Here is a 26214-nt window from a genome sequence, read left to right on the forward strand (position 1 = left end):
CATTTCAACCCACATGGACACATTGTAGAGTATAGTCCACACTGCACTGTTTGACCACGTGCAGGTGACACCCCTCGGTTGTGTTTTCTTAACCTAGGAAATGGAATAAGACAGACAACTGGAGCCCAGAGTGGATTCTTTTCTGGAGCGTCTGCCTCGACTCACTACATTTCCCAAATTGCACTGCTGCGCAGCCGCGAGGCTCCTGGTCGCTGCCGTCGCTCCCTGCGTGCGAGTGCCCGCGGTGAACTGGTCCAGCATCCCTGCGCAGGCGATGGGGCGAACGTAGATGGTGGAGGGGGGGGGGGGGAAACACGTTGATCATTAATAACAGAATTAACTTAGTGCGATCGTGGAATAAGTTTTGTATCGGCGCTGGCAGCTTGCGATGAGGGAAGGGAAACGCGACAGTCGGGATTTTGTGTTGCGCCGCCGCGGAGCACGGACCGTTATATTGGGAGAAATAATGCGGAATATTTCCCCCCGTAGGTGTTAACGCAGACAAATACAAGATGAAGAAGCAGTTCAATCGGATGCGACAGCTCGCCAACCAAACGGTGGGAAGGTAAGCGATCCCCTCTCCGTGCACTGTGTATTATCGCCAAGTCAGAAGGAGGAGAACCCCCCCCCCACGATTGGCCCCAATCGTGTATGTGAAAAACATATGCATGCAATTATGATTACTTTTATGTGTTATTGGACTGCACGCACATTGAATAGACAGGGGTCGGTGCACAGGGGGACAAAAGAATGACCGGTGTTCAAAAACGCCTTTTCGTGCTCCAGTGCGTAATTTCCAGTGGAAGAAGCTACCGCATAGGAAGCGTGTAGGCGCATTGCCCCACGACCTGCCCACGGACACACATTATATATAGACACAAACGCAGTATCACCAACCATCACACACACACACACACACACACGCACACAGACACACACACACACACACACACACACACACACACACACACACACACACACAGAGAGAGACGACCACCTCCTGAGGAATCACCAATGCAGATCTGATAGAAATTTGCCACAGTGAACTAATGTGGGGATTCAATTTACCTCCATGTCACCGATACCTGTCAGCAGGTGAATGTGGTGCAGACGTGATGCGGTGTGGGGCTCTGAGGCGTGAGGGGCTAAATGTGGGGGGGGGGGGGGGGGGGAGGCGCAATGTTTTCATTACGCAGTAACATCAGCTGTGAGGAGGGAAGCACCCCATAGGCGTGGGTTACCAACTCCGTGCCCCTGAAGGTCGTGCTCCTCATCTGGCGATGATCTAATGCACTTTTAATGTAGTCCGATTTTTATTCCTTTAAAGAAAAGCCACCCAGAATTTTAAAAGAGAGGTCTATGTGGAAGGATTTTCCTTTCCTCTGCTCATTTTGCCGTTTCCCTGCATCTGGGTGGTTCTGCATGCGATTCCTAATTCCCACCCTCAGAAATAGATGTGCGTTGTGCTCAGGTCCCATGGCTTTACCCCCGCCCTGCTCGTTCACCTCAAGTGCAGAAGGTGTTCTCTGCTTCTCAGCACTGAGGGATTGGGTCCAGGGGGTCCTGGGTCTAGGGCTGTGTGAGTTGCATGCACCCAGATGGGTGTTTCTGCAATCGTTGTCGGTTACCCCTTGGTTCAGGCTGATTGTTTCCCATCTCCATTCTTTTCATAATCATTTCCTTGTGACTCAGTAGAGTGTGTGTGTGGGTGTGATCCTAGTCTTATTTCAATGCACCCTCCCTGCAAACCAGTTCAGTTACAAGTATAACGTTCTCCTCAGATTCTGCTGTTTTGTGCAGCTGTCTGTCTACGAGCAGCAGCAGCAGCAGCAGCAACCTGCTGAGGTGGTCCGCCTGCACCACAGAGCCATAATAATGAGTAACAGCCATTCTCCCCGAACAGTGCTGTCCCCCTGCTCAGGGTACCTACTGTGCGCAGCCAGGACTGCCATTCTCAAACTCTCAATTCAAAGCATGATCAGAAATTCTCAGCTACGCACAGCGGCAGTTACTCCCGTGCCGAGGGGAGCCTCCCCGCGAACGACACGCAATTTGAGTTTTGGATCGAAGCGAGAAGTAGCAGCTTTGACCCTTTGGTGACCTTGAGCAGCGTCAAACTTTGGCTGTGTAATCATGGGATGGAGGGGAAAGAGGTGAAAGGCAAGTTGGGGAAGTTAAATGACAATGAAGCAAGACCTTTGGCGCAGGAGTCAAAGAGTCGCCGTGTAATAATGTACAGTGTGTGACTAGTAAACTCGGGCTTCTTCAGCCATCTACAGAGTGGGTCGAGGTTACTCTTGTTGGTTTGAGGGTTTGACCTTCCTGAACCTCGGTGGTCTCCGTGGATCTGTTAATAGTGCTGACCAATCCTCGGTCCCTTCCTACCAACTCAACGAATCCAAAAGAACTAGGAGGAGGCCGTGTGTCAAATGGCTTTTGGAAACAAGAATGTTTTATGTGTGGCTGCTTGTGTGCATTAGCAGGAGAGATAATGAGCGGACTGTTTCCAACTGCAGACGTTAAATCTATTTGTCTGTTTTCTGGCGTGTGTAACCACGTCTGACAAACAGAGTCTTTCTTCACTGTATAACTGCAAGCCTCACATGTGTCTTATATGTGATGGAGATTGAAGGTCTTCTTTCAGTGGGGGGTTGGCGATCAGGTGTGCTGTGTCAGCACCCCCTCGGCTCTCCAAGGCTGCAGCTGCTGCTGCTGCTGCCTGGGTGAGATCCATGTCATGTGATCGCCGGTTTGACCAATCACCTCCGCGAGAGGCAAGACTTCATACTGGAGGATGTGCAGCCACGCATACTCTATGGCTCAAAAAAACTGTGTTGTGTTACAGTGGGAGAGACGGCAGTGTGTCACCGCTCGGCGAGGTGGGAGAAACTACGCCTGGCCCTGTGTCTGCTTCCATTTTCTCATGTTTTTGCTAAGTTAAGCCAGAAGCAGTTAAGCCGGGATCGGCCTTTTCCGCGATGTTAAAATACAGTCACAAGGCCACTTGAGTACTTGTATTTGTCTATAAAAAAAACCACAGTAACATTTTTTTGATGCCCTCATACACACTGAACAAGCCAGGGGAAGACTACTTTGGTTCAGCCAGCTCCCACCCTCCATTTCTCTTGACCTATTTCTCTATTCCCAGCTCACCACCCTATCTAGGTCTAGGGCGGTCTGGTGAAAGATTCCATGATACAAGTCTGTACGAATGCGTTAAGCTATACGGCAAATGGAATTCACAGATGAAAGAAAAGGGGCAAAATACAAACCCAATGTTTTTTCCATTTTATACTTGGGGCAAACATCTCGAGCCCTAACCTCCTGACAAGTAAGCTCTTGCCTCCCACACCATCTTCACACTCTCCGCCTCACTGACCAGTGGGACGTTAACCAACACGAGTATGGTCAAATCATTCTTCCTCCTCATGCCTTTAGGGTACAGGCTTTAGCTCACCACTCCAAAATGCGATTACCATAAAATGGCAGCCATTTGTGAGCCGGCAGATGAGTTATGCTTTCTCGTTCCCACATTGGCTCACTCTTACTCTCCCTCTCTCCTTCTCTCCCTCCCGACTGTGCGATGCAGCAGGTGCATGAGTTATAGATAAGCGTACATACTGACCTCTCGTAGATCTTAGGTGAGAAAATGCCACAGTGATAATCTTAACAAGTGGGACACTGAAATATGTTAAAGAGTTGTAACTTTGAGTGCATGCCGTCCTCCTTTACTGTGATGTCGTCAAAAAGGCCAGAGAGGGAAAGATTATGCATGAATCCCTGAACATGTTGACCCCAGCAAATTCCTACAAATATATATAAAAAAAAGAAAACTTGTCCTTCCCTGTTTTTACATCCTGTGCAACATTAGCACTCTGAAAGAGCATATGGTCGCTGACGGGTAACATGAGATGTGGGAGGCAACCCTGTTGCATGCCAATGCAGCATCTCCCCCTCTCCTCTCTCCTCCTCCTCTTCCACCTTGTTGCCCTGACTCACTGGCTTGGCAGATGAGTGTGAAGATCTCAGGACGAGTTGCCTTCACAGGGCATTTGATTCACTGCTTTTGTGCAGTAAAATCTTAAAGCAAAAGCACACTCACAGCATTTCATTTAATGACAAGAGTTTCACGTATTAGTCATCAGCAATCGGACACGAGTCATTACTCGCGTTCTGGATTGCGTGTCTTTATTTACAGCCGAAGCCATTGCAGCAATCGTATCGCGCCTTTTCAGTGCCAGTATCACAAGTCCATGTTGATAACCCTCCCATAACCCCATCAGTGCCTCTCAGAGACAGCATACTACAGGGTAGAGTTAGAGATAAAGAGCCTTTGTCAAGGGACCTTTTTGGCCATCAAAAGAGAGATGACGTAATATCGGACAGAAGCGCCGCTTCTCCCTTTCCATGTCGCTGATTCCCTCAACAGACTAACCTCTGAAAGAGCCCGTGTACTGGAGGGCCCACTAAAAGAATTCAGCACCAGTGGGTATAAAAACACAACATGGAACAAAAGCAGCTTTAGGAAACCGCCGGCGCTACGGATTTGATATAATATTCAGAATCTGACAAATAACTTGTCTAATACATGCCCTGAGGTAACATAATAACGCGCTCTTCTAGTTCAAACAATTTATTAGGTTAAATTTGTGAACATTAGATTGAATTGTTTTTACAATAACCCATTTGAGCTGATTACGGAAGTAATACACCCTCTGCAGTTGTAGTCATACCTTTGTTCTTCATAGAAATTGACATTTTTTTTCCAGTTAAGAGGGCTAATGTGTAATGTTACTGCTGTAAAAACATTTAGAAAGCAATTTCACTTGCTCACGGTGTTTAGCACACCGCGTGTACGCACTCTGAATATTTGGTGGCGTGCAGCCCAGGGCCTTGCTACGATACATGCAATTATCCGCTGCATAAGTCTGAGTAATAAACAGTTGTAGATGAGGGTCGCTGAGTGGAGTGGCATTGTTGTTAGAATCAACTACATTCTCCAAAGGAGACAGGTTACTCCCTATCAGCATGCCCACTTCCTTCCATTCAGGAATGCCAATAGACTCAAAACAGGAAGCACTAATCCACTAATAACAGTTTCCTGTTTTGTTTACCGCTCAATGCTTTCACTAGAGCTTCTCATTTTTCCAATTTTCCAAAATCTTGTCACCTCCTATACAGTCGATGTAAAATATTTTGTTTGCTCTGGTTGCCTTGGAAACGCTCATTTGCTATTAGCTGTTATCACGTTCGCCCGGCTTTGCCAACCCACATGTTAAATATTCAAAAACGGCGGATAATGGTGGAAGTAACAAAGGATGAGTGTGTGTGTGCGTGTGTGTGTGTGTGTGTGTGTGTGTGTGTGTGGTCTCAGGCAGATGCAAAGTGTAAAAGAACAGTTAAGTCACAGAGCGATAACGCACTGCTTGTGTTTCCAGTAAAACACTGTTGAATGCCACAGGCGTGCGCTCTCTCTCTCTCTCTCTCTCTCTCTCTCTCTCTCTCTCTCTTTCTCTCCATCCCCCCTCTCTCCATCTCTCTCTCCTCTCTCTCTCCATCCCTCTCTCTCTCTCTCACACACACACTCGTGTGCAGGAGGGTGTGTGTGTGTGTGTGTGTGTGTGTACGCACTCCCCTCACAGTTATTCTTGCATACTTAACAGAAATGTGACCTAGTTTGCTGGACAACTACAGTAAAGTGTGCTTTTCTGTTTTAGTAACCGTGTAGCCCATCAGCCCCCGCCCCCCGTCTTGTCATCCGGGAGGAAACCGAGTGGCCCTTAAGATGCGTTTGCATTGCAAAGGTCTGGAGGAAAAGGAGAAGAAGAAAAAAATCCAACGGAGAAATATTCAGCACGTCTAGCATGACCACGAGTGTGTGTGTGTGTGTGTGTGTGTGTGTTTGACTCCGGATCTGATGCCAGCACTCCGGGCTGTGCGGTGCCGTGCTGGGGCCCAGGGCCACCATTCTGCTCCAGTACCCCCCCCCCACAGGACCTACCCGCTAGCACAGGCCTCGGAGTAGGTTTGTTAGCTACGCTACTGGAGCGTTGTCAGCAGACCAGAGCATGACCAATTAAAAAATCAAGCAATTGAATCAGCATATCGCATAAATACGAAAACTGAACATGTCCGATATGTCCACACGTGACAGTCGTGATATTCCAAGCTAACAACACAAGCTACATATCAATCGAAAGCTCAGAGTCCACTGGTTCCAATATTGTATTATTTATTATAACTCCCGGACCAACTGTCATCAAATAAGCAGCTGAAGGAGAGCAATACAAAATGTTTGTATCAAAAAGTGACTTAAAAATTATGTTTGTAATCACATATGCTACATGCTTAACATGAAGCTATGAGGCCACACGCATCTGCACAGAACGGGGAGACGCTCGGCTAAACGCCAGTGTCAACCCTCTTCACTGACACGAAACACAATTAAAACATCCAGCGACTAAGTCAGCATATCGCATAAAACACGACAACTTCACATGATAATATAGTACCATGTCAGACTTGATAGCTGCTGCTACCAACATGCTAACAACACAAGCTACATATCATGCTAACGCCCAGCCTCTGCAGATTACAAAGCTATCCTCTTCCTCTAACTGTCAGACAAACACTCAGCTTGCCAGCCGCTGACCAATGTTCGTATCAACACAGCGACGTACATAAATCATGTCTTACCGTCGAAGTATTTGCAGGAAAAGTTGTGTTTTGATCCATAAATCCGACTCCGTTAGTTTAGCACAAAGACCGCTCGTCATCTCAAGACACTAATCCGCCTGGTCCATCGTACTTCGACTACACAGGGGGAAGTCGCATGTCAAATGGCGTCGGGGGAAAAAGGCGTCACAGATAGCGAGTGGTGCTGTCAGTCGATTCTACTGGCTCTGACGGTTCTATCGACGTGTCAATCACCCAGTTTGACCAACGCGCTGTTGAGATACTCGCCTTTGTACTGACGACATTACATCGCACTACAAAGATCGTTTATGGAGCGACAGATGCTCACCCGTCTTCATTAAAAGAGTTCTATTCGATGTAATACACACTTACAGAGACATGTAGGGGGAATTAAATGAGTTTTAAAGTAAGGAACATGGAACAGTTATGCCAAGTTGTGCCAATGAACATGTGGCTGTCCAATAGTAGCATATCTCTAGATATAAACATTTATTATGTAAGACACATTTGTATGGAATTTGCGGCTGAACCGGTCAACTGGGTATTTGGTACATATTTTACTCCCAACTTTATGGAATTACAATGACCTGGGATGACTTAGACCCCTGGGAAAATATGCACAGTAAAATTGCAGTTCTCTTTGGCCAGCTGTGAATACACAAGCCCAGATGTGCTGAACAGATTAAGGCCCTTCCTCTTATCAGCACCGTGTTAATATTGCCACCCGAGGTGAAGAGGGAGTTATTCAAATTCTGGCAGTTGATCCGTCTGCTTAAATATTGTTTCAACAACTCCTCCTGTCTTCCATCCATGTTTGCATTGCACATATTTGTAGTTCTGTTGTGCCACTGAAACAAACAAGATTTTGAAATTATTTTGTGTTGTTGGCTTTAAAGCTTATGTTAAATTTCAGTATTTTGATTTTAGCTGATTAACCTGTATATCTAAAGATGTGTGTGCCAGTATTGAGTCGTCAGCAGCTCCAGGTAAAGGAAAGCCTGCGAAGTGGCAGATGGTTGGCATCAACCTGGCAAAGTCTCCTTCCTTCTCCATGAGCACACTGCCCACATGGCTGCCAGCTCTCCTACGCGCTCACTTTCCCCCAGGATGCATTCTGCACAGTATTTGATGATAGGAATCTCTCTGCTCATCTCCGAAATCTTCTGTGTGTTTAACTTTATATGAGTTCTACAATCTCCCAATAACCCCCTGTATTCCAGCCAGTTGTACTGCTATTTTGTCTCTTGTGTCCTCACAGGCTGTTGATGTGCAATATTGCTTTCCAAAGAGGAAATACCACGCTCTGAAAACAAACAAAGCTGAAAGAACAAGACAGTTTGTTGCCTTTGAAGCTCCAGTCTTTTTGATGTCTGGGTAATAATGGCCACATCAGCAGTGGTCAGTGAGAGCGCTAGATGTTAAATGTACGCAGGACTGTATGTTCCCTCAGTCTCCAGCATTTGAGATTGAGAAAGTGTGATGCTTTGCTTTTAAGTAGAGCTCCTGAAGCAGACAGCCAAGGCCATAGGGGCTCACAAATTCTCCATTGGTCTCTGCCAAACATCACAAGTAGGAGTATCTTCTCCACATCCTTGACGCTGCTGGAGCTCCTGTCACATTCATGCTGCTGGGCCCCTGAGTCTCCCAGTTGGGTACAACTCCAGTCTGGACCAGACAAGTCAGCGACAAGCTCACAGCTGCATAGCCGACCTCCAGGCCACACACACACACACACACACACACACACACACACACACACTCATTCATACATGTGTGACAGTCTTGCCTTATTATAGGACATGGAGTTTTAGAGATTTTTAGAGGCTGTTGGAGTGTTGCAGCAAAACTGTGCCAAACTCTAGGGCTTGGCTGAGGTTATTTTTGTCCTACTTTGTCATGTAATCAGCAATCTGCGATCACACTTATCCTGAAAAATCATGCCAGAAATCTCTTAGCTCCACAATCTATCTATCTATCTATCTATCTGGCACACACACACACACACACACACACACACACACACACACACACACTTCCTGTATTTTCCTACCAGCACAGTGGGCAGAGCAGTGGCTGGCTGTGATTAGATCCATCGGTACATGGTTTGACCCAGTTCCCATGGCTCCAATGCTCACATCTTGGCACTTAGACCAGGGATGCTAATAACTGACATAATTAAAGCTCAGCTCTCTGTTGTCGGCAACAATGTATGCAATATGCGTACACACAACTGCATGTCAACGTTAAACAGACTATTTCTTCTCTGCAGTTTCGCGGTGGCACTGGGGCGACACAGGGTCGCTAATGCCGTGTGCAACGGATTTTATTTGACAGACTTGAAAAGAGCATTTTACATCAAACAATATATTTTAGTTATGTGCTGCTGATGTATTTTTGTCTGGCTGATGAATAATGGAGCACAAACCAAGGTTGTTGTTTTTTTTCTTCTCTCCATTCTCATGGTCAATGGAGAGAATTATTCAGATGCTGTTTTTAAATAAATTATACAAAGAAATCTATTGTTTGCGATTGCCGCTGGTATGGCTAGGGCACAATAGCAGGAAGAGGTTTTGCAGACAGGAAGGGGAAGTGATGAGTGAGCATGCGGACCACTGGTTGGTTGGTTGGTGGGGGTCCGCAGGTCTGGTTTTGACTCTTTTCTTTAAGAGGCCAGACTGTCTGCCAAAGCAGCCCCTCCCTCGACAGACAACAGCAGGAAGGTCCTGTTATCCTCCCCTCTTATGTGCTCTAGGATTGTTGCTCTGGATATGTCCAAATGTGTTTAAAGGATTTCTGGAAAACAATACAATAGTCACATGTTTTATATCCAGTCCAATGGTAAAATGTACCTATATTTTATCTTTTCCTACAGGATTAAAGAAGGAATATGGAGCTCCTCCACTGGAAAAACCCCCACTGAAATCTTTTAATATAATCCGCCTGAACTGAGCTGACACCATATTTTTTTGATAGCTTGTGGCTCAATCACTGCTCCGTGTGAGTAGTTTTTATCTGCTGCATCAGCAGTGCAGCTCTGCCCTTTCCCTTTGGCCGAGTCCCCCGTCTGCTGGATTCACAGTGGGATGTGACGCTCCAGGGCGGGAACTGGCATATTTGAATCAGCGGCCTTTGCTCACTGCCGTCCGGCTTGTTCCACTCAGGCTTGTGTTTATAGCATGCACTGTTTTCCCGCGTAATTAATATGCTGTGTGTATTGTCTGCGTTTATTAGCGAGATAACCATGGATGGTGGCGTACCCATTTTGGAGCACCACTGCCACACTGATGATGTTCAACAACTGACACATTTACATCCACTGCAAGACTGAGAAAAGTTTCAGTAAAGACTGTAACTCTTTCACTCTATTGTCTTTACAGGGCAGAAAAAACAGAGGTGTTGAGCGACGACCTCCTGCAGGTAAGATTTTTTTGTCAAAACGTGTGTTGCAACATATTTGGGCCTTTTGTCGCCGGTTATTTATGCAGTTTGATAAAAGAGCAATTCTTCCTTCTCGGGGTTGTCTCATTTGAACAATGTTTAGAGGAAGCGAGCGGTGTTCATTCACAACGAGACATAAACATTAAGAAAAATTAAACAGTTAAAGCTTTTCTTCTCCTGTTGTATTCAAATCGATCACCTCTCTTTTGCCCATAGTTACTCAGTCTGGGCTGCGACCATTGAATATTTTCTGATAATCAAACGTCACATATAATGACAAATTTCCACTATATTATTATAAACCCCCCAAAAAGTATTATTATGCTAGAAACGCAAAGACCTACCTTGAGGAGTACAACCTTTGTGTAGGTACATAACTTATATTGTGCTGTACGATGTAAAGTTGGAGATTTGATGACAGATGTGTTGTTAGAGTATTCTGTCTGGTAATACACGGGATACGGCAATGGATATGTGTGTTTGTGTGTGTGTGTATGTGTGTGTGTGTGTGTGCGTTCTTCCAGGTGGAGAAGCGTCTGGATCTGGTCAAGCAGGTGACACACAGCACTCACAAGAAGCTCACTGCCTGCCTGCAGGGTCAGCAGGGCACTGATGTGGAGAAGAGGTCTGTCAAGTCACCGTCTGTGAGTGCACGCATCCTTCATTCCCTCAGACACTGACAACTAATGCAATCTGGTTGTGATGTGATGTGTGTGGTAATGCAACAAGAGATTATGCCGAATCTGTTACACTGCAGAAGCTCATAGTAATGTTATATTTCTTTCTATCAGAAAAAACTACCACTCGCAATCCTGGCACAATGCATGGTAGAAGGGGCTGCAGTTTTGGGAGATGACTCCCTCCTGGGGTAAGTCGGTGTGGTGAACAAGCCAGTGCTCGCACATTTCCCTCACACAGAGAGAGTCCGCTTTAATTATTGATTTGGCTATTGGATTCTTTCGTGTCCTCATTACTCTTGCCTGCATTTGAATTGCCTTGGACTGCCCCTGACTTTGTGTGTGGCTGTCACCAAACAGGAAGATGCTGCAGATGTGCGGGGAGACAGAGGAGAAGCTGGCGCAGGAGCTCATCCAGTTTGAGTTCCAGATAGAGAGAGATGTGGTGGAGCCGCTCTATGTTCTCGCTGAGGTGAGCCGGCGCTGCTCTTACTTAATGCACCTATTACATCCTCCTGATATGACTGAATTACAGAGCAGCACTAAATCACAAGCAGAGTATGGTCTTAATTTATATACAACAACTGCATTTTAATCCTCTTAGCTAACATAATCCTCCTCTTAATTCTTTTTGTAGGTGGACATTCCCAACATCCAGAAACAGAGGAAGCACTTAGCTAAACTTGTCTTGGACATGGACTCGGCACGGGCTAGGTGAAGTGCCCTGCTCATTGTTCATTCGTTTTCTTAAATAAACGCTTAAAATAAAAGCTTTTAAGTGTCTGTGCCGGAAGAATGACATTTACCAACGAAGTTTTTTTCTTTTCCTTTTTAAATGTCCTAGTAGATTTCATCAGTCGTCCAAGTCATCCAGTCACCCGAGCACTCTGCAGCCCGGCGCCAAGTCCGAGTCCCTCAGAGAGGAGATGGAGGAGGCAGCCAATCGCATGGAGATTTGTAGGGTGAGTCACCAATCAGAGCCACTCATGTATAATTCCCTCCACCAGGTCTATTGTTCTCCATTTGATTTGTTACCACAACACCTCTGCACGTAACGGACAAAAGTGCACCGCATTGCCAGGAATATATTCCTTTTTCATTCTGAAAGTGTGATTGCTCTCTGCTTTCTGTTTCAGGATCAGTTATCAGCAGATATGTACAATTTTGTGGCCAAAGAAATAGACTATGCAAATTATTTCCAGACAGTAAGTATATTATATCATGATATTGATATTATATAATCAAGTTATGATCACAGTGGAAAAATACATCAGATACTGAAATTCTGTGCAGCATAACTTGCTATAACTTGCATCATAATGCATGATACACACTTCATGTCATGGATTGTTATAATGTCTTCTCCTGCTGCAGCTGATAGAAACACAGGCAGAATATCACAGGAAGTCATTAGAGATTCTTCACAGTGTCCTGCCCCAGATTAAAGCTCACCAAGGTGAGTCATGCGCCGTGTGTGTGTGTGTGTGTGTGTGTAGGGATCTGCTCCATTTCTGCTCTTGAAGCAATATCAAGATGAGAAGTGATGGAATTAATAGCTCTGACCTGTCACATAATCTCATTAACCTATAATTATCCACCTGCATATTTCAGATAAGGCTGTCTTACAAGTAATAAACCAAAACAGAGGGCTTGTTTGCATGTGAGAGAGATGCGAACTGCTGTTTTGTGTTGCAGAGGCGTGGGTGGAGAAGCCGTCGTTTGGCAAGTCTCTGGAGGAACACCTGAATATTAGTGGCAGAGAGATCGCCTTCCCCATCGAAGCCTGTGTCACCATGCTGTTGGAGTGTGGCATGCAAGAGGAGGTAAAGGACAAAATACACACACATAGAAATACACATCGCACCCAGACATACTTTATGATCAAAAAACACATGGAAATCTCACTTTCTTCAATATGTGACATTTAAAGAACAAGTCCCGCTGTCAGTTCGAATATTCAGAAAATACTTCACAGCTGACCGTATCTTACTTTATCCTGGTCACACTGAAAAAACTCATGCTGAAGAGCTTATATTTGTAAAATTAAATTATATAGAGAGGAAATCGACAGAAAAAATGGTGAGAGGACCGGTAGCAACCTCTTTGCAACAGGAAACAATACTGTTTGTGTGATTTTAATTGTGAGAGATATCAGCAATAACAGTACAATGGCTGTAAGATTGAGGATATTAATCATCTTGACAAAGGTCTTACTTGTTTGTGGTAATTAGACCAATTAAAAATGCTCTTATACGCTGTGAAAAATGGTCGTCAGTAATGTGGTGTAAGTATAGCTGTCGTGTTTTGTAATTAATGGACCCAAACATGCAAAGGCTCCTTTAGGAGGCCGTTGTATAATATATGCGCAGGTCATGTTGGATCTGATAATCACACATGATTACGTGTTTCCTGTGTGTTGGCTGCAGGGCCTCTTCAGAGTGGCTCCGTCAGCCTCCAAGCTGAAGAAGCTGAAAGCCTCCCTGGACTGCGGGGTTATGGATGTGCAGGAGTACTCCTGTGACCCACACGCCATCGCAGGTGAACTACACCCACGCAAATGCTTTGTGCAAAAAGCCCATTTCCATAACAACTGTACTTCTTGTGCATTCGCGTCCTCCTCGCAAGGTCCCGTTTAATGCAGTATTACAAAAATAAATGTTAGCAGAAACTAGATATGCAATACGTACATTTTCACAATTAATCCAAAGTTTTTCCATCGACCTAACGCTTTATTACTTCCGCCATGTTTCTGTGTGTATGGCGTCGGCGACTCATGTACCAAAATATTTGTTGACTTTTAGAGTTGTTGTTCCGACTTTAAATGCCGTTCGTGACATCTTTACCAATGAGGAACTAATTTTTCCGATTATCCTGACGCCACCTGAATGCACTTTAACTGTAAAAGAATCCCTGTCCGAGGCCGTGGTCTGTACTCAATGTCTGCAGTGTTTTCTTGTGATGAAGAAAGTTTGTTTGCCCCATACAAACGTTATGGATTGATTTTGGACCTAGTCGGTGGAAAAAATGTGGTTGATGAGCATGACAAATATAAACCAGTCGTCATCGGCCCTGCCCTCAGTGCTGTTTTCCTGACGGCTCTCTCTTGCGATGTTGTCCACTTCACACATTAGCATGAAATCTTTGTTGAGCAATCTCAGTCTGGCATCTGCACTAGCGGCAAGGGTCTTCGGCAGGGGACGTGACGATACCGGGGCCTTACCAGTACTCTGAAGAGGGAAAACCGTCCCCCACTTCTCTCAGAAAAGCTGACCAGCTTTTAACGCTCTCCCTGTTTTTCTCACCCACAGGGGCTCTGAAATCATACCTCCGTGAGCTCCCCGAGCCATTGATGACCACTGAACTTTACGATGAATGGATTCAGGCCTCCAAGTGGGTTGCTGTGTTTGTTTTCCTTGAATTATACCACTGGCCATGATGAAAAACAGAGTCCAAAGTCTTCATACAGAGGCTCTAAACTGCCAAAAATGAAAAATGACATTTATTACGAAGTGGAGCAACAGTGAACCATAATGGTTTGTTTTATTTCCCAGCATTCAAGATATGGACAAGAGACTCCAAGCGTTAATGGCCGCGTGTGAAAAACTCCCCACAGACAACTTGAACAATTTTAGGTAATTTGCTTCCCCAGATTTTCTGTCCAGTTATTTATAAATTATCCCACCACTGTAAGAAGACAGGAAAACATGTAGTAGGCAGATGCCATGCAGTTTCAGTCCAACCTGCACCACCTACAGGTAAGGAAAGTAACAGCAGCAGATTTGAAATGCAGATGAAGGGTAAGACTTGATGCTTGTTACCTCCAAGAAATTATTTACAGCTCTGGTATTCACTGTCTGCAGGTGAAAGTTTTAACAGTACAGTTTTTTACAGTAGGTAGCACAGGTTGGGAGTTGACAAACAGTAAAGATCTTGTTGAGCAGCTCTGCCTTCATCTGCAGCCTCAGTCGGTTCTGCAGGGGCCAGTGAGAAAAATGAGTGAACAGCTTAAAAATGGAATTTATAAGATGCAATCATTTGTTTGAATCCTACAGGTATCTAATCAAATTCTTAGCCAAGCTAAGTGAGTATCAAGACGCAAATAAGATGAGCCCTGGTAACATGGCAATCGTCCTCGGCCCTAACTTGCTCTGGACTCATACTGAACCGTATGTATTCTGAAGACAACATGTGTGAAATTGTTTTTGTTGTATTATTTTCAGCTAAACTTGTTGGATAATGTTCATTCTGTGGCTCACTTTTCTTTTCTTTGCAGAAACATGACGGAGATGATGACCACCGTGTCTCTACAGATTGTTGGCATCATTGAGCCCATCATCCAGCATGCTGACTGGTTCTTCCCTGGAGGTGGGGATCACATACTATGTATGTAATATTGTAGTCAGACTGGGCACCATATAGATTATTATTTACCCTCCATCATTTAATTGAATTATGGGATTCCATTTTTTATTTTTTGCCCTACTTTTGCTCAAATTCAGCTCAAATTAACACATCACATCACACAATTTGGACTTCTTCCAGAATGTTTATTGACATGAAAATGCCCACTCAAAGAAATTTAAATCAGGATTTTATCTATTGTAGGGAACACATATATTATTATTAATAAACGGTATGCTGATTGCATGTCTGCTTCATCCTCAGAGATTGAATTCAACCTGACGGGCAGCTATGGCAGCCCGATCCACACCAACCACAACTCCAACTACAGTTCCATGCCCTCGCCGGACATGGACCAATCGGAGCGCAAGCAGCCGCACGACCAGAGCCGACGCCCACTGAGTGTTGCCACTGACAACATGATGCTGGAGTTTTACAAGAAGGATGGGTAATGATGCCAAGTGCATCCTTCTGCTGCCCACCTCTCACTCCCTCTCTCTGCTCCCACGCCTCGTCTCATGCATCTGATATTCAATTTTAGGACAACACTTGCACATTAAATATCTTGGCAGAGTTTATTTACACATCCTGCAATCTAAAATGTTTCGCTCCGGTGAATCAGAAGCCTCTGTAGGCAGCAGACGCAGCAGATACAACTAAATTCCCTATGGTAAGCATTCATCAGGAGGAGAGAAAGCTTAAAAACTAGTTTCATTTGAATACATGGGGCTGAATTGCCTTGAGTGGCGTTGTCTCTATGGCAACAGGCCTCTGATGGAGGGCTGCTGGTTGCCTCTTTTGTTTTTTTTTCCTCAGGAAATATTTCTCCAGTGCTATCTTCCTTCCATCCTCCCACACCCAGCTCCTCCTTCGCAGTCTGGCGAGCACGTCACCTGGCCTGAGTCATTCATCCAGCTGGTGGAAAATCACAAGCAGAATTAGAAACCAATGCCTTCAAAATATCCCCATCAAATTGAAAAAATACGAGGCTGTAATATATTACTGCAGGCATCCTTCTAAATCTGCATCTCACCAGCTAGAAATGTAGGGTGATAGAAAATAGATTTGATCTGTTTAGAGTAATGAGCAGCTTAGGAGCGTCTGCTCAGAACAAATTAGGGGAATAATTAGGGAAAACAAGCATTTCGCCGGTGATCAGTGGACAAGTGCTGTGTGTGTATATATATATATATATATATATATATAAACTGAGTGGTGTAAGTGTGGTGTTGTGAACCATCTCTGCATTACTTTTGACCTCATATCCCTTTTGCCTCTCTTCTCTCCTACTAACGCAGCATTAGGAAGATTCAAAGGTAGCGTATCATGCCTTTTTTCCCCCTACTTCTCTCCTTACTGCCCCCTCTCACGGCGTAGTGCTTTTCTTATCCTTATATACATGCTCGACTCTTGTGTTTTGTCTCCAGTATGGGCGTCCGGGTTATGGATACCTCCTGGGTGTCTCGCAAGGGTTCATCCACACTGGTGCGGAAGACTTCCTCCACCCCTCCGGGCATGCAGGGCCCCGGCTCTCCTGCAGACACACTCATCCCCGAGCAGCCCGGAGAGCTCACCACCTCCCCGTCCGCGACACCGCCACCAGGAGAAAGGTTCTGGTAAGTCGCCATGGAGACGCCGCTCCCCCCTCCCATCTGCCCTCACACATCCACTCCTTTTTCATTTTTGTCGTCATCGCCATCATCATCATCAGCATCAGCATCAGCTTCTCACATCCGTGCGATCGAGATCCTTGGCTGTGCTAATCATACACCAGTCAAATTGGCAACGCATCTTAGTTCTGTCAACACCCTCTGTCAACACCTTCGTTCTTATGTGTTATTATTATCATGATTTGTCACCCTCTACACTTCTTCACTTTCTCCTGTTTGTCACGGAGATGTCACCGTGGGTTAACCTTTCAAAGGGACAATGATATTTTTTGACTCTAACTCTGAAGGGTTTTGGTCGAAACACTGTGTGGAAGTTTTGTTTTCTGTACGTGGCACTAAGCTTCAATCTGCAAGTCCTCGCAAGCATGCCAGTATTTCCAATATCCCATTGTCGTGGCTTGGCTTTCTCAGCTTTTGGTCGTGAATTCTTTCCTTTTCTGTTGACACTCAAACTGATTTCATCATTTTTTTTGGTATGATTATTATGGAGAAACACATGAATATGGTCGCTGGCTCTGCCGGTGTGGCGGCCAAGAGATAATATAGCTTATAGTTTGGCTGCCTCTCCCCTCCTCTCCTGTGGCTCTTTCAGCCAATGAAAGGGTTTTGTGTCTGTTTCACACTGCCCTGGGCTGACGGCAGGACCTGCAATGCAAACAAGTCTTACAGGATCAGGGCAGATAGGGTTCTTTCACATGCAGCAGTGGAGGAGGTTCGTCCATCGGGCTAGCTTGATGATATTGAAAGCTGCAGTCCAGCACTTTGGCTTCAGAGAAAGATCCTCGCAGCTCCATGCAGTGTGCAGACACAAGGTGATCACAGAGAGAGTTTCAAAACACTGTATTCTTTTCCTTTGGCAATATATACTTTTTCTTCTTTTGCTCTTGCTTTGTGCTTGTCTTTGTATTTGCACCAAGCTGACTGTGTGCTAAGCTCGGTGCCCACCACCCACCCTAAAATGCAATTTTTTCTATATATATATATATTTATTTTTTTTAACTTCTGCTTTTTGGCTACGGACCAACTAACACACTAACACCCTAATCATCAAAACAGCTTCTCCTATATCGCTCCAGTGCGTCTCCCTGTTCAATCACTAGAGCTGTTTTTTTTGTGCTGTCTATTCTCTTAATATCTACAGCTCAGACAACGTGTCGCCCAATCGGCCGGACACCTCTCATGCCCACCCACCCCCCGGGGAGGACCGGCCACCCCCTCCTTACCCCACCTCCTCGTGCCACTCTCTCCCCCACCACTTCTATCCCAAACCCCCACCCTGCGCTCGCCCCGTGGCACCGGGTCCAGAATCCCAGCCCCCCGCCTCCCCCCCTCCCCCAATGCGCTGGTCTGGCTTCACTCCCCCGGCCCCGCCCCCTTCCTCCTCTTCTTCCTCCTCCTCCTCGTCACTCGACATCAATTCGAACCCCAAACCCAGCTGCCTGCACTTTTCCAAGCACAGTCCGCCTGGTGACATGTCGCATGCGCCCCCACCAGACATTAATGCTTCACCACTCTACATCAAAACCCCCTTGGTACTAACTCGCCATGACCAGTCCTTTGGCAACCCCCCTAGCCTCCCTTCGTCCGCACCCCCGCCCCCGCCGTGGGCTGCCTGTCCATGTGCCCGAGAGAGAGGACCCCCCAGGCTGACTAGGTAAATACCACACACCCATGGCCACTGTGGATGTATTACAGAGTGGCAGCTGTATCTCTCCTCTCCTCTAGCTCGCTGGCTCATATTTTCTTTTTGCTTTTTTTTTACCCCCCTCCCCCTTCAAATTACATATCTCAAATTCTGTAACATTCAGGTTGTCCGGGGGTTGCCTCTCATGGGGTTGCCTAGCAACTAAGGATGTTACTGGCTTATATAGCGCTCGGTTTGATGCTGGTATTGAGCAGATGATAAATACATGAACAATGCTGCATATGGCTATCCAATAGCATATGAATGTATTTATTCTACAGTTCGCAGCATTTTGTTTTACTAACCAACATGAAGAAGCATCCTCTTTTTAAGTAAGTCAAGATTTTCAAGGTTAGTAATGTAGAACCCGTTTTGCAGAAGAAGAGCTTCATGCAGTCATGAGCATCTTCCAGCTACTTCTAAGATGCAGAGTTTGTATTGAGAGATTGTGGCAGTTCCCTGAGTCACAAGTCTTCAGCGTTACGACCACACAAGGCAGCGTGAATCATTACAGCGAATCTTTGTCAGCAGTCCAACGGGCTTGCTTGATATTGCTCCTTCTTGTGATTTGCTAACTCCACAATTTCACATTCAGATGATTTATCTGTCGGAGGCACATGGCTCAAAGGGACTGCAGGAGATTGCACTTAATTAGACGTCACATAATCCCTAATGTGACTGCTACACTGCAGTGTGGATGCTCTTTGTGGGTGAGACTTCATGGGCCTAGTCTTGAATTTGCAACTATACAAGCTCATGTTATCCAAAGCATGTCCTTGCTGCATTCGGTACTTACAGATATATGTATATATACATTATTGAGATGAGAATACAGGAAGTGTTGTTGTTGCTTTAATTCAAGAGCAGAGAAAGAAAAATATACAATATACCAAATGTTTGTGACATCTAAACGCATGATTTTAACATCTTTGAAGTTTGCGTAAGCACAAAGGTAGTTATGGCCGAACCGGAGTTATGAATCATCAAATCATTTTGCAGTACAGTAAATGATCGGTGAAGATGTTTTCCGAGCAAACGTGCATAAGGTGGTGCACATGCTGTCTTCATCATTGCCTGCAGATTTATCTTGTCACACGCTTTAATCTCTGCTCCTGTCAGAACTTCACTTCTGGTCGTATTGTGTAGAAAATCAATCTAATGCTTGAGAAAGTTTATTTATGAGCTTTGTGTTCACTGTCTGTTTGCTGACGCTGGAAAGTTTTCTTTGAGCTCAGGGGTGTTTTGGTCAGGGATCTATCATGAGATTGAAATCTTGTAAGTTCAGCTCAGATCTTGACTGGGCTAAGGTTAAGGCTTCGCTCCGAAGCCTCTGTATCTGCTGAATGGAAAAGGCCTTTAATTTTTTTAATGTGAAAAATCTTGCCAATTTACTGGTGTTCTGAAAAACGTGCTTTGATTATTTCTTTTGCTCTTTTCTTATTATATTATATCTGAAAATGTGTGTTGTTGTTGTTGTTGTTTTTGATGTTTTTATAATTGACACGTCTAAAATATCAGTGGTGAAATGTTCATTTGGTTTGTCAGTCAGCATTTGTCTGTTTAACAATGCCATCTAACTTCATTATTTCAATAAAAAAAATGAACTTATTGATTGATTCTCAGTCCCTGAGCGGTCACTGGCAAAGAAGCAACATGTTGGGGAATATTTGCTGAGTTATGTTTGAACAAGCAGAAAGATTTGCAAAATTTAGGAACTCTCTCACACAATTTACGTCAACAACAGTTTAACGAAAGGGGATTGAAAGGATTTGGCGCGGTTTGGTCTGTAAAAATTTACTTGCTTGATGTTGTGTTGACTTAATATTCTGGTTTCTTAAAAATTGTGTCACATTCTTTGATAAGGATACTGATGATGGTGGTGGTGGTGGCAGCACTGAGGAAAGGAGCATGTGGGCAGTTCAGAATGTAAATGACCTGTGCCTCGTCATATTGGCCCACTAATGTCTGCCTGTCTTTTTCAGTTCATTGAAGAGCAAAGAGCTCTCCCCTGTAATTGGACACAAAGGCATCCAGGTGGCAGGTCCAACAGTCCCACCCAGCAGCAGTCCTCAGAGCAGCAGCCAGTCTCCACACTCCACAGAGCACAGTCCACACACCCTGCGCAAAGGTCAGCACCTGTCTGAATCTGAAAGTCCTGAAAGTTTATGAGGATGTATTTACATTTTGAACAGGAGACGTGTTGTGTAATATGACTGTGTTGTGTGTTTCCAGGTTCCAAGAAGTTGGCCCCTGTCCCCCCCAAGGTCCCCTATGGCCAGTCTGGCGGGATGTCCGACCAGTCCACAGGTCAGCCGTCACCGGTCAGCCTGTCTCCCACACCACCTAGCACCCCCTCCCCTTATGGACTGGTCTGCCCTCCAGGGCAAGTGCCCCCATCCTCCCCTGGGCAAACCCCACTGGGAGCGCCCCACTCCCTTTCATCCCCTCCCTCCCTGACTGGAACGCTAACCAAATCTCGGCCCACCCCTAAGCCCAGGCAGAGACCCAGCCTGCCCCCTCCTCAGCCGCCCACAGCCCCTCCTGGGTTCATTGGCTCGGCCATGGCCCCAGTTCCCCAGCCCCTGGAGCAGGGCCTCCTGGATGGACTTTCCCCCGGGGAAAGCATGTCTACAGGTAAACAACAGCCCTTGGTAACCACACCCCCGCCGCCGCCGCCACCCCCACAGGTGGGGCTACAGCGGCCCTCTCTCAGACTCGCTGTGGCTCTGTCCAATGGAGATGGTGGACGAGTGTAGGACTCTGTAGAACTTGTCACTGTAGATATATAAGATACCTCTCCCTTTTATTGACTGTTCCCACACGAATGTCTGAATGAGTTAAAGTTGCCTTCTAGACACAGATGCCTGACAATGATACGATTTAAATATTTGCATTTTTGTGCTGCTGTAGTGAGCAGATTTCCTGACCCCTATGTATTCATTGCTTGTGTTATGTGATGATGTTTCCGGGTAATGTGTGGAAACATCAGAGAAGCATAGCTCGTCCTGCTTGTATGGAAGTTGCCATTAGATTCATCATGTGCTCTCTGTTTATCTGTGTTACCCAGACCCTCACTCGGCAGAGGTAGGTCAGAGGCTTACACAGTTCACACGAGTCTAGTCTCGCTCACTGCGTAGCAGGCGTGGACACCTAGCCAGACAAACCCCACATTATACCTACAGTATGATGTTCTGATGATGAGGTGTTCTGTCAATATATACCAGTCGTTCTGTGACTTTGTTATATTTATCATTCTCTTGTTCCCCCTGCTACTATTGTGTACCTTGCAGCCGTGTGAGGCCAGGGATTCAGTGTGGGCTAAGTGTGAGGGGGACTTTTAGGGTAAGCCAGACCGCCCCCGCCCCATGCACTCCATCTCACTGCCTGGCCTCGTGCTGTGGCTGCCTCTGGGGTCTCCTGCAGCCTGCCTCAAACATACTCGAGTTCCTGTAGCTCGCAATGAGAACATGGACATTATTGACTCTTTGCATGGTTTTGTGGTACGACCAATAATGCATGGCCTAAGGACTTCCCAGAGTGCACCACACTGCGCTCACATTGCAGACGCCGTCGCTTATCAAGGGCTATCTTAAAGCCCCCACCTCCTTTCGTTTGCCCATCCCCAGCCTTACGCCAGCAGACATCCCCCTGTAACGGTCCTGCCACCGGTATTTGGGGGGGGGGGGCCCACAGGTAACCCCCAATCCTCCCTTGACAGGTTCATCGCTTTTTATAACCCCTGCTCCTTCTTACTACACTGCCAAGCTCCATCTCATTCCTACACAGGAGTAGTCATCAGCCACCGCTTGGACCTGCTGCCCTCAGTAAAAGCAGCAGCACTTAAATTATGTCTATATTTAGAGCAAATATCCAGGCCCCCATGAGATTTCCATCGTTACTTCAGGCCCACTTGGTGTCTTGGTGCCATTTTTCCACAGAGTTCCACACACATCTTGTTGCCTCTGTGTTGGTTTATCTGGCCGTTGTTGTAAACATGTACAGTAATGTGTCATCGTGCAGTCATTTTGACCTGTTCTTGTATTTTATCTGACAAAAATGATCTGTTGTTGACGTCTCAAAAGACAGAGCTGTGACATGCCACAGTAGGCGCCACCAAGTTGGTCCAGGCGTGACTAGCAGCACACTGAAAACATCCCTGTGTAGAATGTGAAGCACATGTAATCTACTGATTCATTTCCTTTTTTTCAATCAGGGTAGACATCATATTGCCACTTACCGCTTGAGTTCAGACTCAAAACGATTAATATTATTTCTGCTCTCTTCCGTTTTTACACCTCATCATCATCGTCATGTGCCCTCTTCTCTCCCTCCTCTTGCTCATCATCACCATTTCCACCATTCTGCCCACCATACTCACCTCTCCCACCATGCTCACCATTAGATATCTTCAATTATGAAATCCCCTCCATCAATGTCAATCTGGACAGCCTCATCGATGAGTTCAGCGGTGCCCCCTGCAGGAGGTCCCTGGCAGTTGCAGACTCTCCAGAGGGAGACGCTGTGCCTGAGGAGGAGCCCCAGAGCACCACTCTATGACCTATGACCCTAAGGCATCACAGCTTACCAGCACTCCTCTGACTGTACATACTCTTAACTGTCGCCGCCAAGGCCTGATGGAAACACCAATTGGCCTCATCAATGCCCACCTGAAACCAGAACTCAAACCCTCCCTCACATCTGCTACAGGCTGCAAAGAAACTCATCTCACAGTTGCTCGCTAGTACTTAAATGTGACAAAAAAAGAAATAAACACCAAAATGCCATAGTGGAGGAACAGTTGCCTTTAGGAGGAAAGTCTGGAACATAGATGAGTATTACACTGAAAGATTATTTTGAATTGTTTCTTTTTGCTTTGTTCTTTGTCTTTGTGGTTTGATGCAGTGATCTGAATTTGTTGTGCATTTGTTTAATTTATTTCTTTCTTTTTTTTGCCTTATTAGAACATGCAATCAAATTGCAATATGATATTCATGAGTTGTACAGCTTTTGGTTAGGGAATCTCAGAGCCTGACGTGGTTAGGAGCAATGCCCATCCTCAGGGTGAAACAGAGAGACGGAGTGAGAGAGTAATGTGGTTATATTGCTCACAGGGTATTCAAGCGTTGTGCACATTAGAGACATGCTGAAGCCGGCAAAGTTTCGCATGCAAGACGATACATTTAACTTTGATTCTTAATCGTCACATCCGGTTTTATTTCAGCCCCCTCTTCTATCACATATTACTCACTTTACTTCACCTTAAACCAGCACAGTATAAGAAGAATGTTATTGTAAATTTAAAGTTTATGAGCTCGAGCATCTGTTAATTAATTTAGAAAAAGAAAAAAGCACCAATATGTGTTTGCATGACAAGCCAATGCCATCGAACTGCTTTGGATCAAGGGCCTAAAAATAGCAGTGTTTTAATTTTGTGTGAGTGTTTTCGTTGTTGTCGTCGTCCTTGGAAAGTTAACTTAGATCAATCATGTGCAGTTACAGTTTGATGATAAAGGATGGATGACTACACTGCCTTTAGGTTCACATGATTCTCTCTCTCTTAACCTTGTTTCAAGTGCTTCAGGTTCAGTGACCTTTGACCCCTTGTGTAAATACAAAGAAATGTACATAAATTGATGTATATAAATCTGAGAGGAAAAGTATATGTAAAATGCATATCTTGAATATATATATATATAATGATAATATATGTGCTGATATTTATCTGGTGTAGAAAATGTAATGATTCAAAGTTTGATGTTATTTTTGTCCCTGCACACGATGAACAGGTGTATTGTAGATTCATGATCTTTCACTTAACACCAGGTGACACCTATGCTGCAGCAGAAATGCAGAATTTCGTTCCTGCGAGAAATTAATATGCGGTCTTTCTAATTCTGCCTCCTGAGCTTTGACCTCAGAAATGCTAGAGTGCTAATGAATTACACACCAATGCCCTATCTTCTCTTATTTTTTAATCAGTTACTTCTTTGTAAATAATTTGATTACTTTGAGCCCGCTTGGACCTTTTAATTAATTTATAATGAGGCCAAAGCCTTTGTGTAGGACGGACTATAACCAATTAGAAATCAGAAAAGCTAATGTGTTGTCACATTCGGCACACCCGCTGTTACACTTTCTAAATTTAAAAGAAGGCTGGTATTCTCCTTTTGTCTGTATCCTCGTCGCAGATAATTAGTCAGACAAATTTGGAATCCATCCGACAACAGATGCTGCAGTGTCACTTTTTTTGATTTCCTACGGAATGTCTTAGGACAATAATTTTGTCAATTTAAGTGCAATTACAGTGTTTACTGATCCACCTCAGTCCAAAAAAGTGGTCAAAGTCACCCTCCCCCAAACTCAGAAAAAAAGCCATTTATTTTATTGCAAAGCAAATCTTTTTTTTGAAACCTTATTTTGTGTGTGTGAGTTATCTGCTTACTAAATGAATTATAGATTAACCTTTCTCTCTCTCTCAAAAAGTGATCCATGGTATGCCTCAGTGTGTGTTCTCAATTGACTACATTTATGAAGATTTTGGTGATGTTGATAATTATGTTGATAGCTGTGGTGATTATATGACAAACAATTGCAAGTGCCCTCACTTGGTTGTTATTTTGGAACTATAGGCATAGTCAATGTGTGCTTGAGGTTTAATTGTCTGTGCTGGATCCATAGATTTATTCGCGGAAGCAGGGGTATCTGTGAATATGACTCACTCGGATATCAAACCGTAGGGTAGGTTTTGTATCAACTAACAGGATGAATGGGAGCTATTTTTTGGATGAAGGGTTAATAAGGGCCTGTTGGCATGTATTATTATCAGTACAGGGCAGTATTACTGTAATGCTTTTGTGCATCATAACTGGAACTTACAGCCACCTAAAAGCATGCATTCATATTCATTATCGGTGTGATTATTATGCTGCTGAAGAGGATGAAAAAGAAAAAGTCTGTATCCTTCCCCAAAACACACAAGTCATAATTTCATCGCATATCTTAATTTCAGTCAGTGAATTGACTTAACGGCAGTTTTCAAGTGCATATTCATAGGAGTCGCGTTTTGCACCTAATAGTAGAGTACATTGTTATGTAGTATTATCAAGCATTTTGAATGCTGTAGGCCTATATTTCCTATGTCACCTCACCACCAAGTGTGTTGGTCTAAAAGTAAAGCTCAATTTGTTTACATTTTGTGGGGGGGAGGGAATTTTAAATGAGTAGAGAACGGGAAGAAAAAAAAGGAAAATCTGAAAAAAGTGTCATGCATGCGCTTAGATAGTCTTTTGATAATCCACGTTTTGTGTCAATCACTGTCTTTTTAGGGATTGTACGAGGGGTAATGAATATGATGTGGTGATGAACTCGAGAGAATGTGGATCACGATGGATGGTTCTTCGTGGGGTTTTGAGCAATATACGGTAGAGGAGTGGACGTTGCCTGTGGATTTACTGCCTCCTTCTGCTTTCACTACTAGTGTACAAACAGAACCTGCCGCTTGTCAAACCCACCATGCCCACCCCTCCCTCCTCTGCTTAGCATATCAAGTGGAACACAGTGTGTACTGTGAAGCCTACCTGCAATCCTTATCAGAATGTCAGAAATAAATATATATATTAAACTCTACATTTTTAATAATCTCACCTGG

At 44.9% G+C, this 26214-nt stretch overlaps 1 protein-coding gene and 1 long non-coding RNA gene across 8 annotated transcripts; one reads left to right on the top strand and one right to left on the bottom strand.

Annotated features, from left to right (window-relative positions):
- The first annotated feature begins 83 nt into the window (after positions 1 to 83).
- arhgap44a (Rho GTPase activating protein 44a) lies at positions 84 to 26206 on the top strand. 7 transcript variants are annotated; one of them, XM_035615292.2, is made up of 23 exons: positions 84 to 565; positions 10074 to 10113; positions 10659 to 10778; positions 10926 to 11002; positions 11172 to 11283; positions 11449 to 11525; positions 11659 to 11773; positions 11948 to 12016; positions 12186 to 12267; positions 12507 to 12634; positions 13238 to 13349; positions 14120 to 14201; positions 14363 to 14443; positions 14864 to 14977; positions 15085 to 15176; positions 15477 to 15660; positions 16511 to 16528; positions 16640 to 16828; positions 18024 to 18536; positions 20549 to 20694; positions 20799 to 21200; positions 21857 to 21908; positions 22969 to 23102. In XM_035615292.2, the coding sequence occupies exons 1-22, from the start codon at positions 513 to 515 to the stop codon at positions 21862 to 21864; spliced, it is 2814 nt and encodes a 937-aa protein (XP_035471185.1). In that variant the 5' UTR covers positions 84 to 512; the 3' UTR covers positions 21865 to 21908; positions 22969 to 23102. The 7 variants fall into 7 exon arrangements, with proteins under 7 accessions (XP_035471185.1, XP_035471183.1, XP_035471182.1 ...); XM_035615290.2 differs by having other exon boundaries at positions 21857 to 23109; XM_035615288.2 differs by lacking the exon at positions 21857 to 21908 and having other exon boundaries at positions 86 to 565; positions 22969 to 26206.
- On the bottom strand, positions 7078 to 7975 carry LOC118288803. Its single transcript, XR_004785924.2, has 2 exons — positions 7633 to 7975; positions 7078 to 7544 (listed from the first exon to the last, which is right to left on the bottom strand). It is a non-coding gene; the product is annotated as an uncharacterized LOC118288803 (long non-coding RNA).
- Positions 26207 to 26214: the final 8 nt, after the last annotated feature.

This window comes from Scophthalmus maximus, chromosome 17, assembly GCF_022379125.1.
Source record: "Scophthalmus maximus strain ysfricsl-2021 chromosome 17, ASM2237912v1, whole genome shotgun sequence".
In the NCBI taxonomy this organism is placed as follows: Eukaryota; Metazoa; Chordata; class Actinopteri; order Pleuronectiformes; family Scophthalmidae; genus Scophthalmus; species Scophthalmus maximus.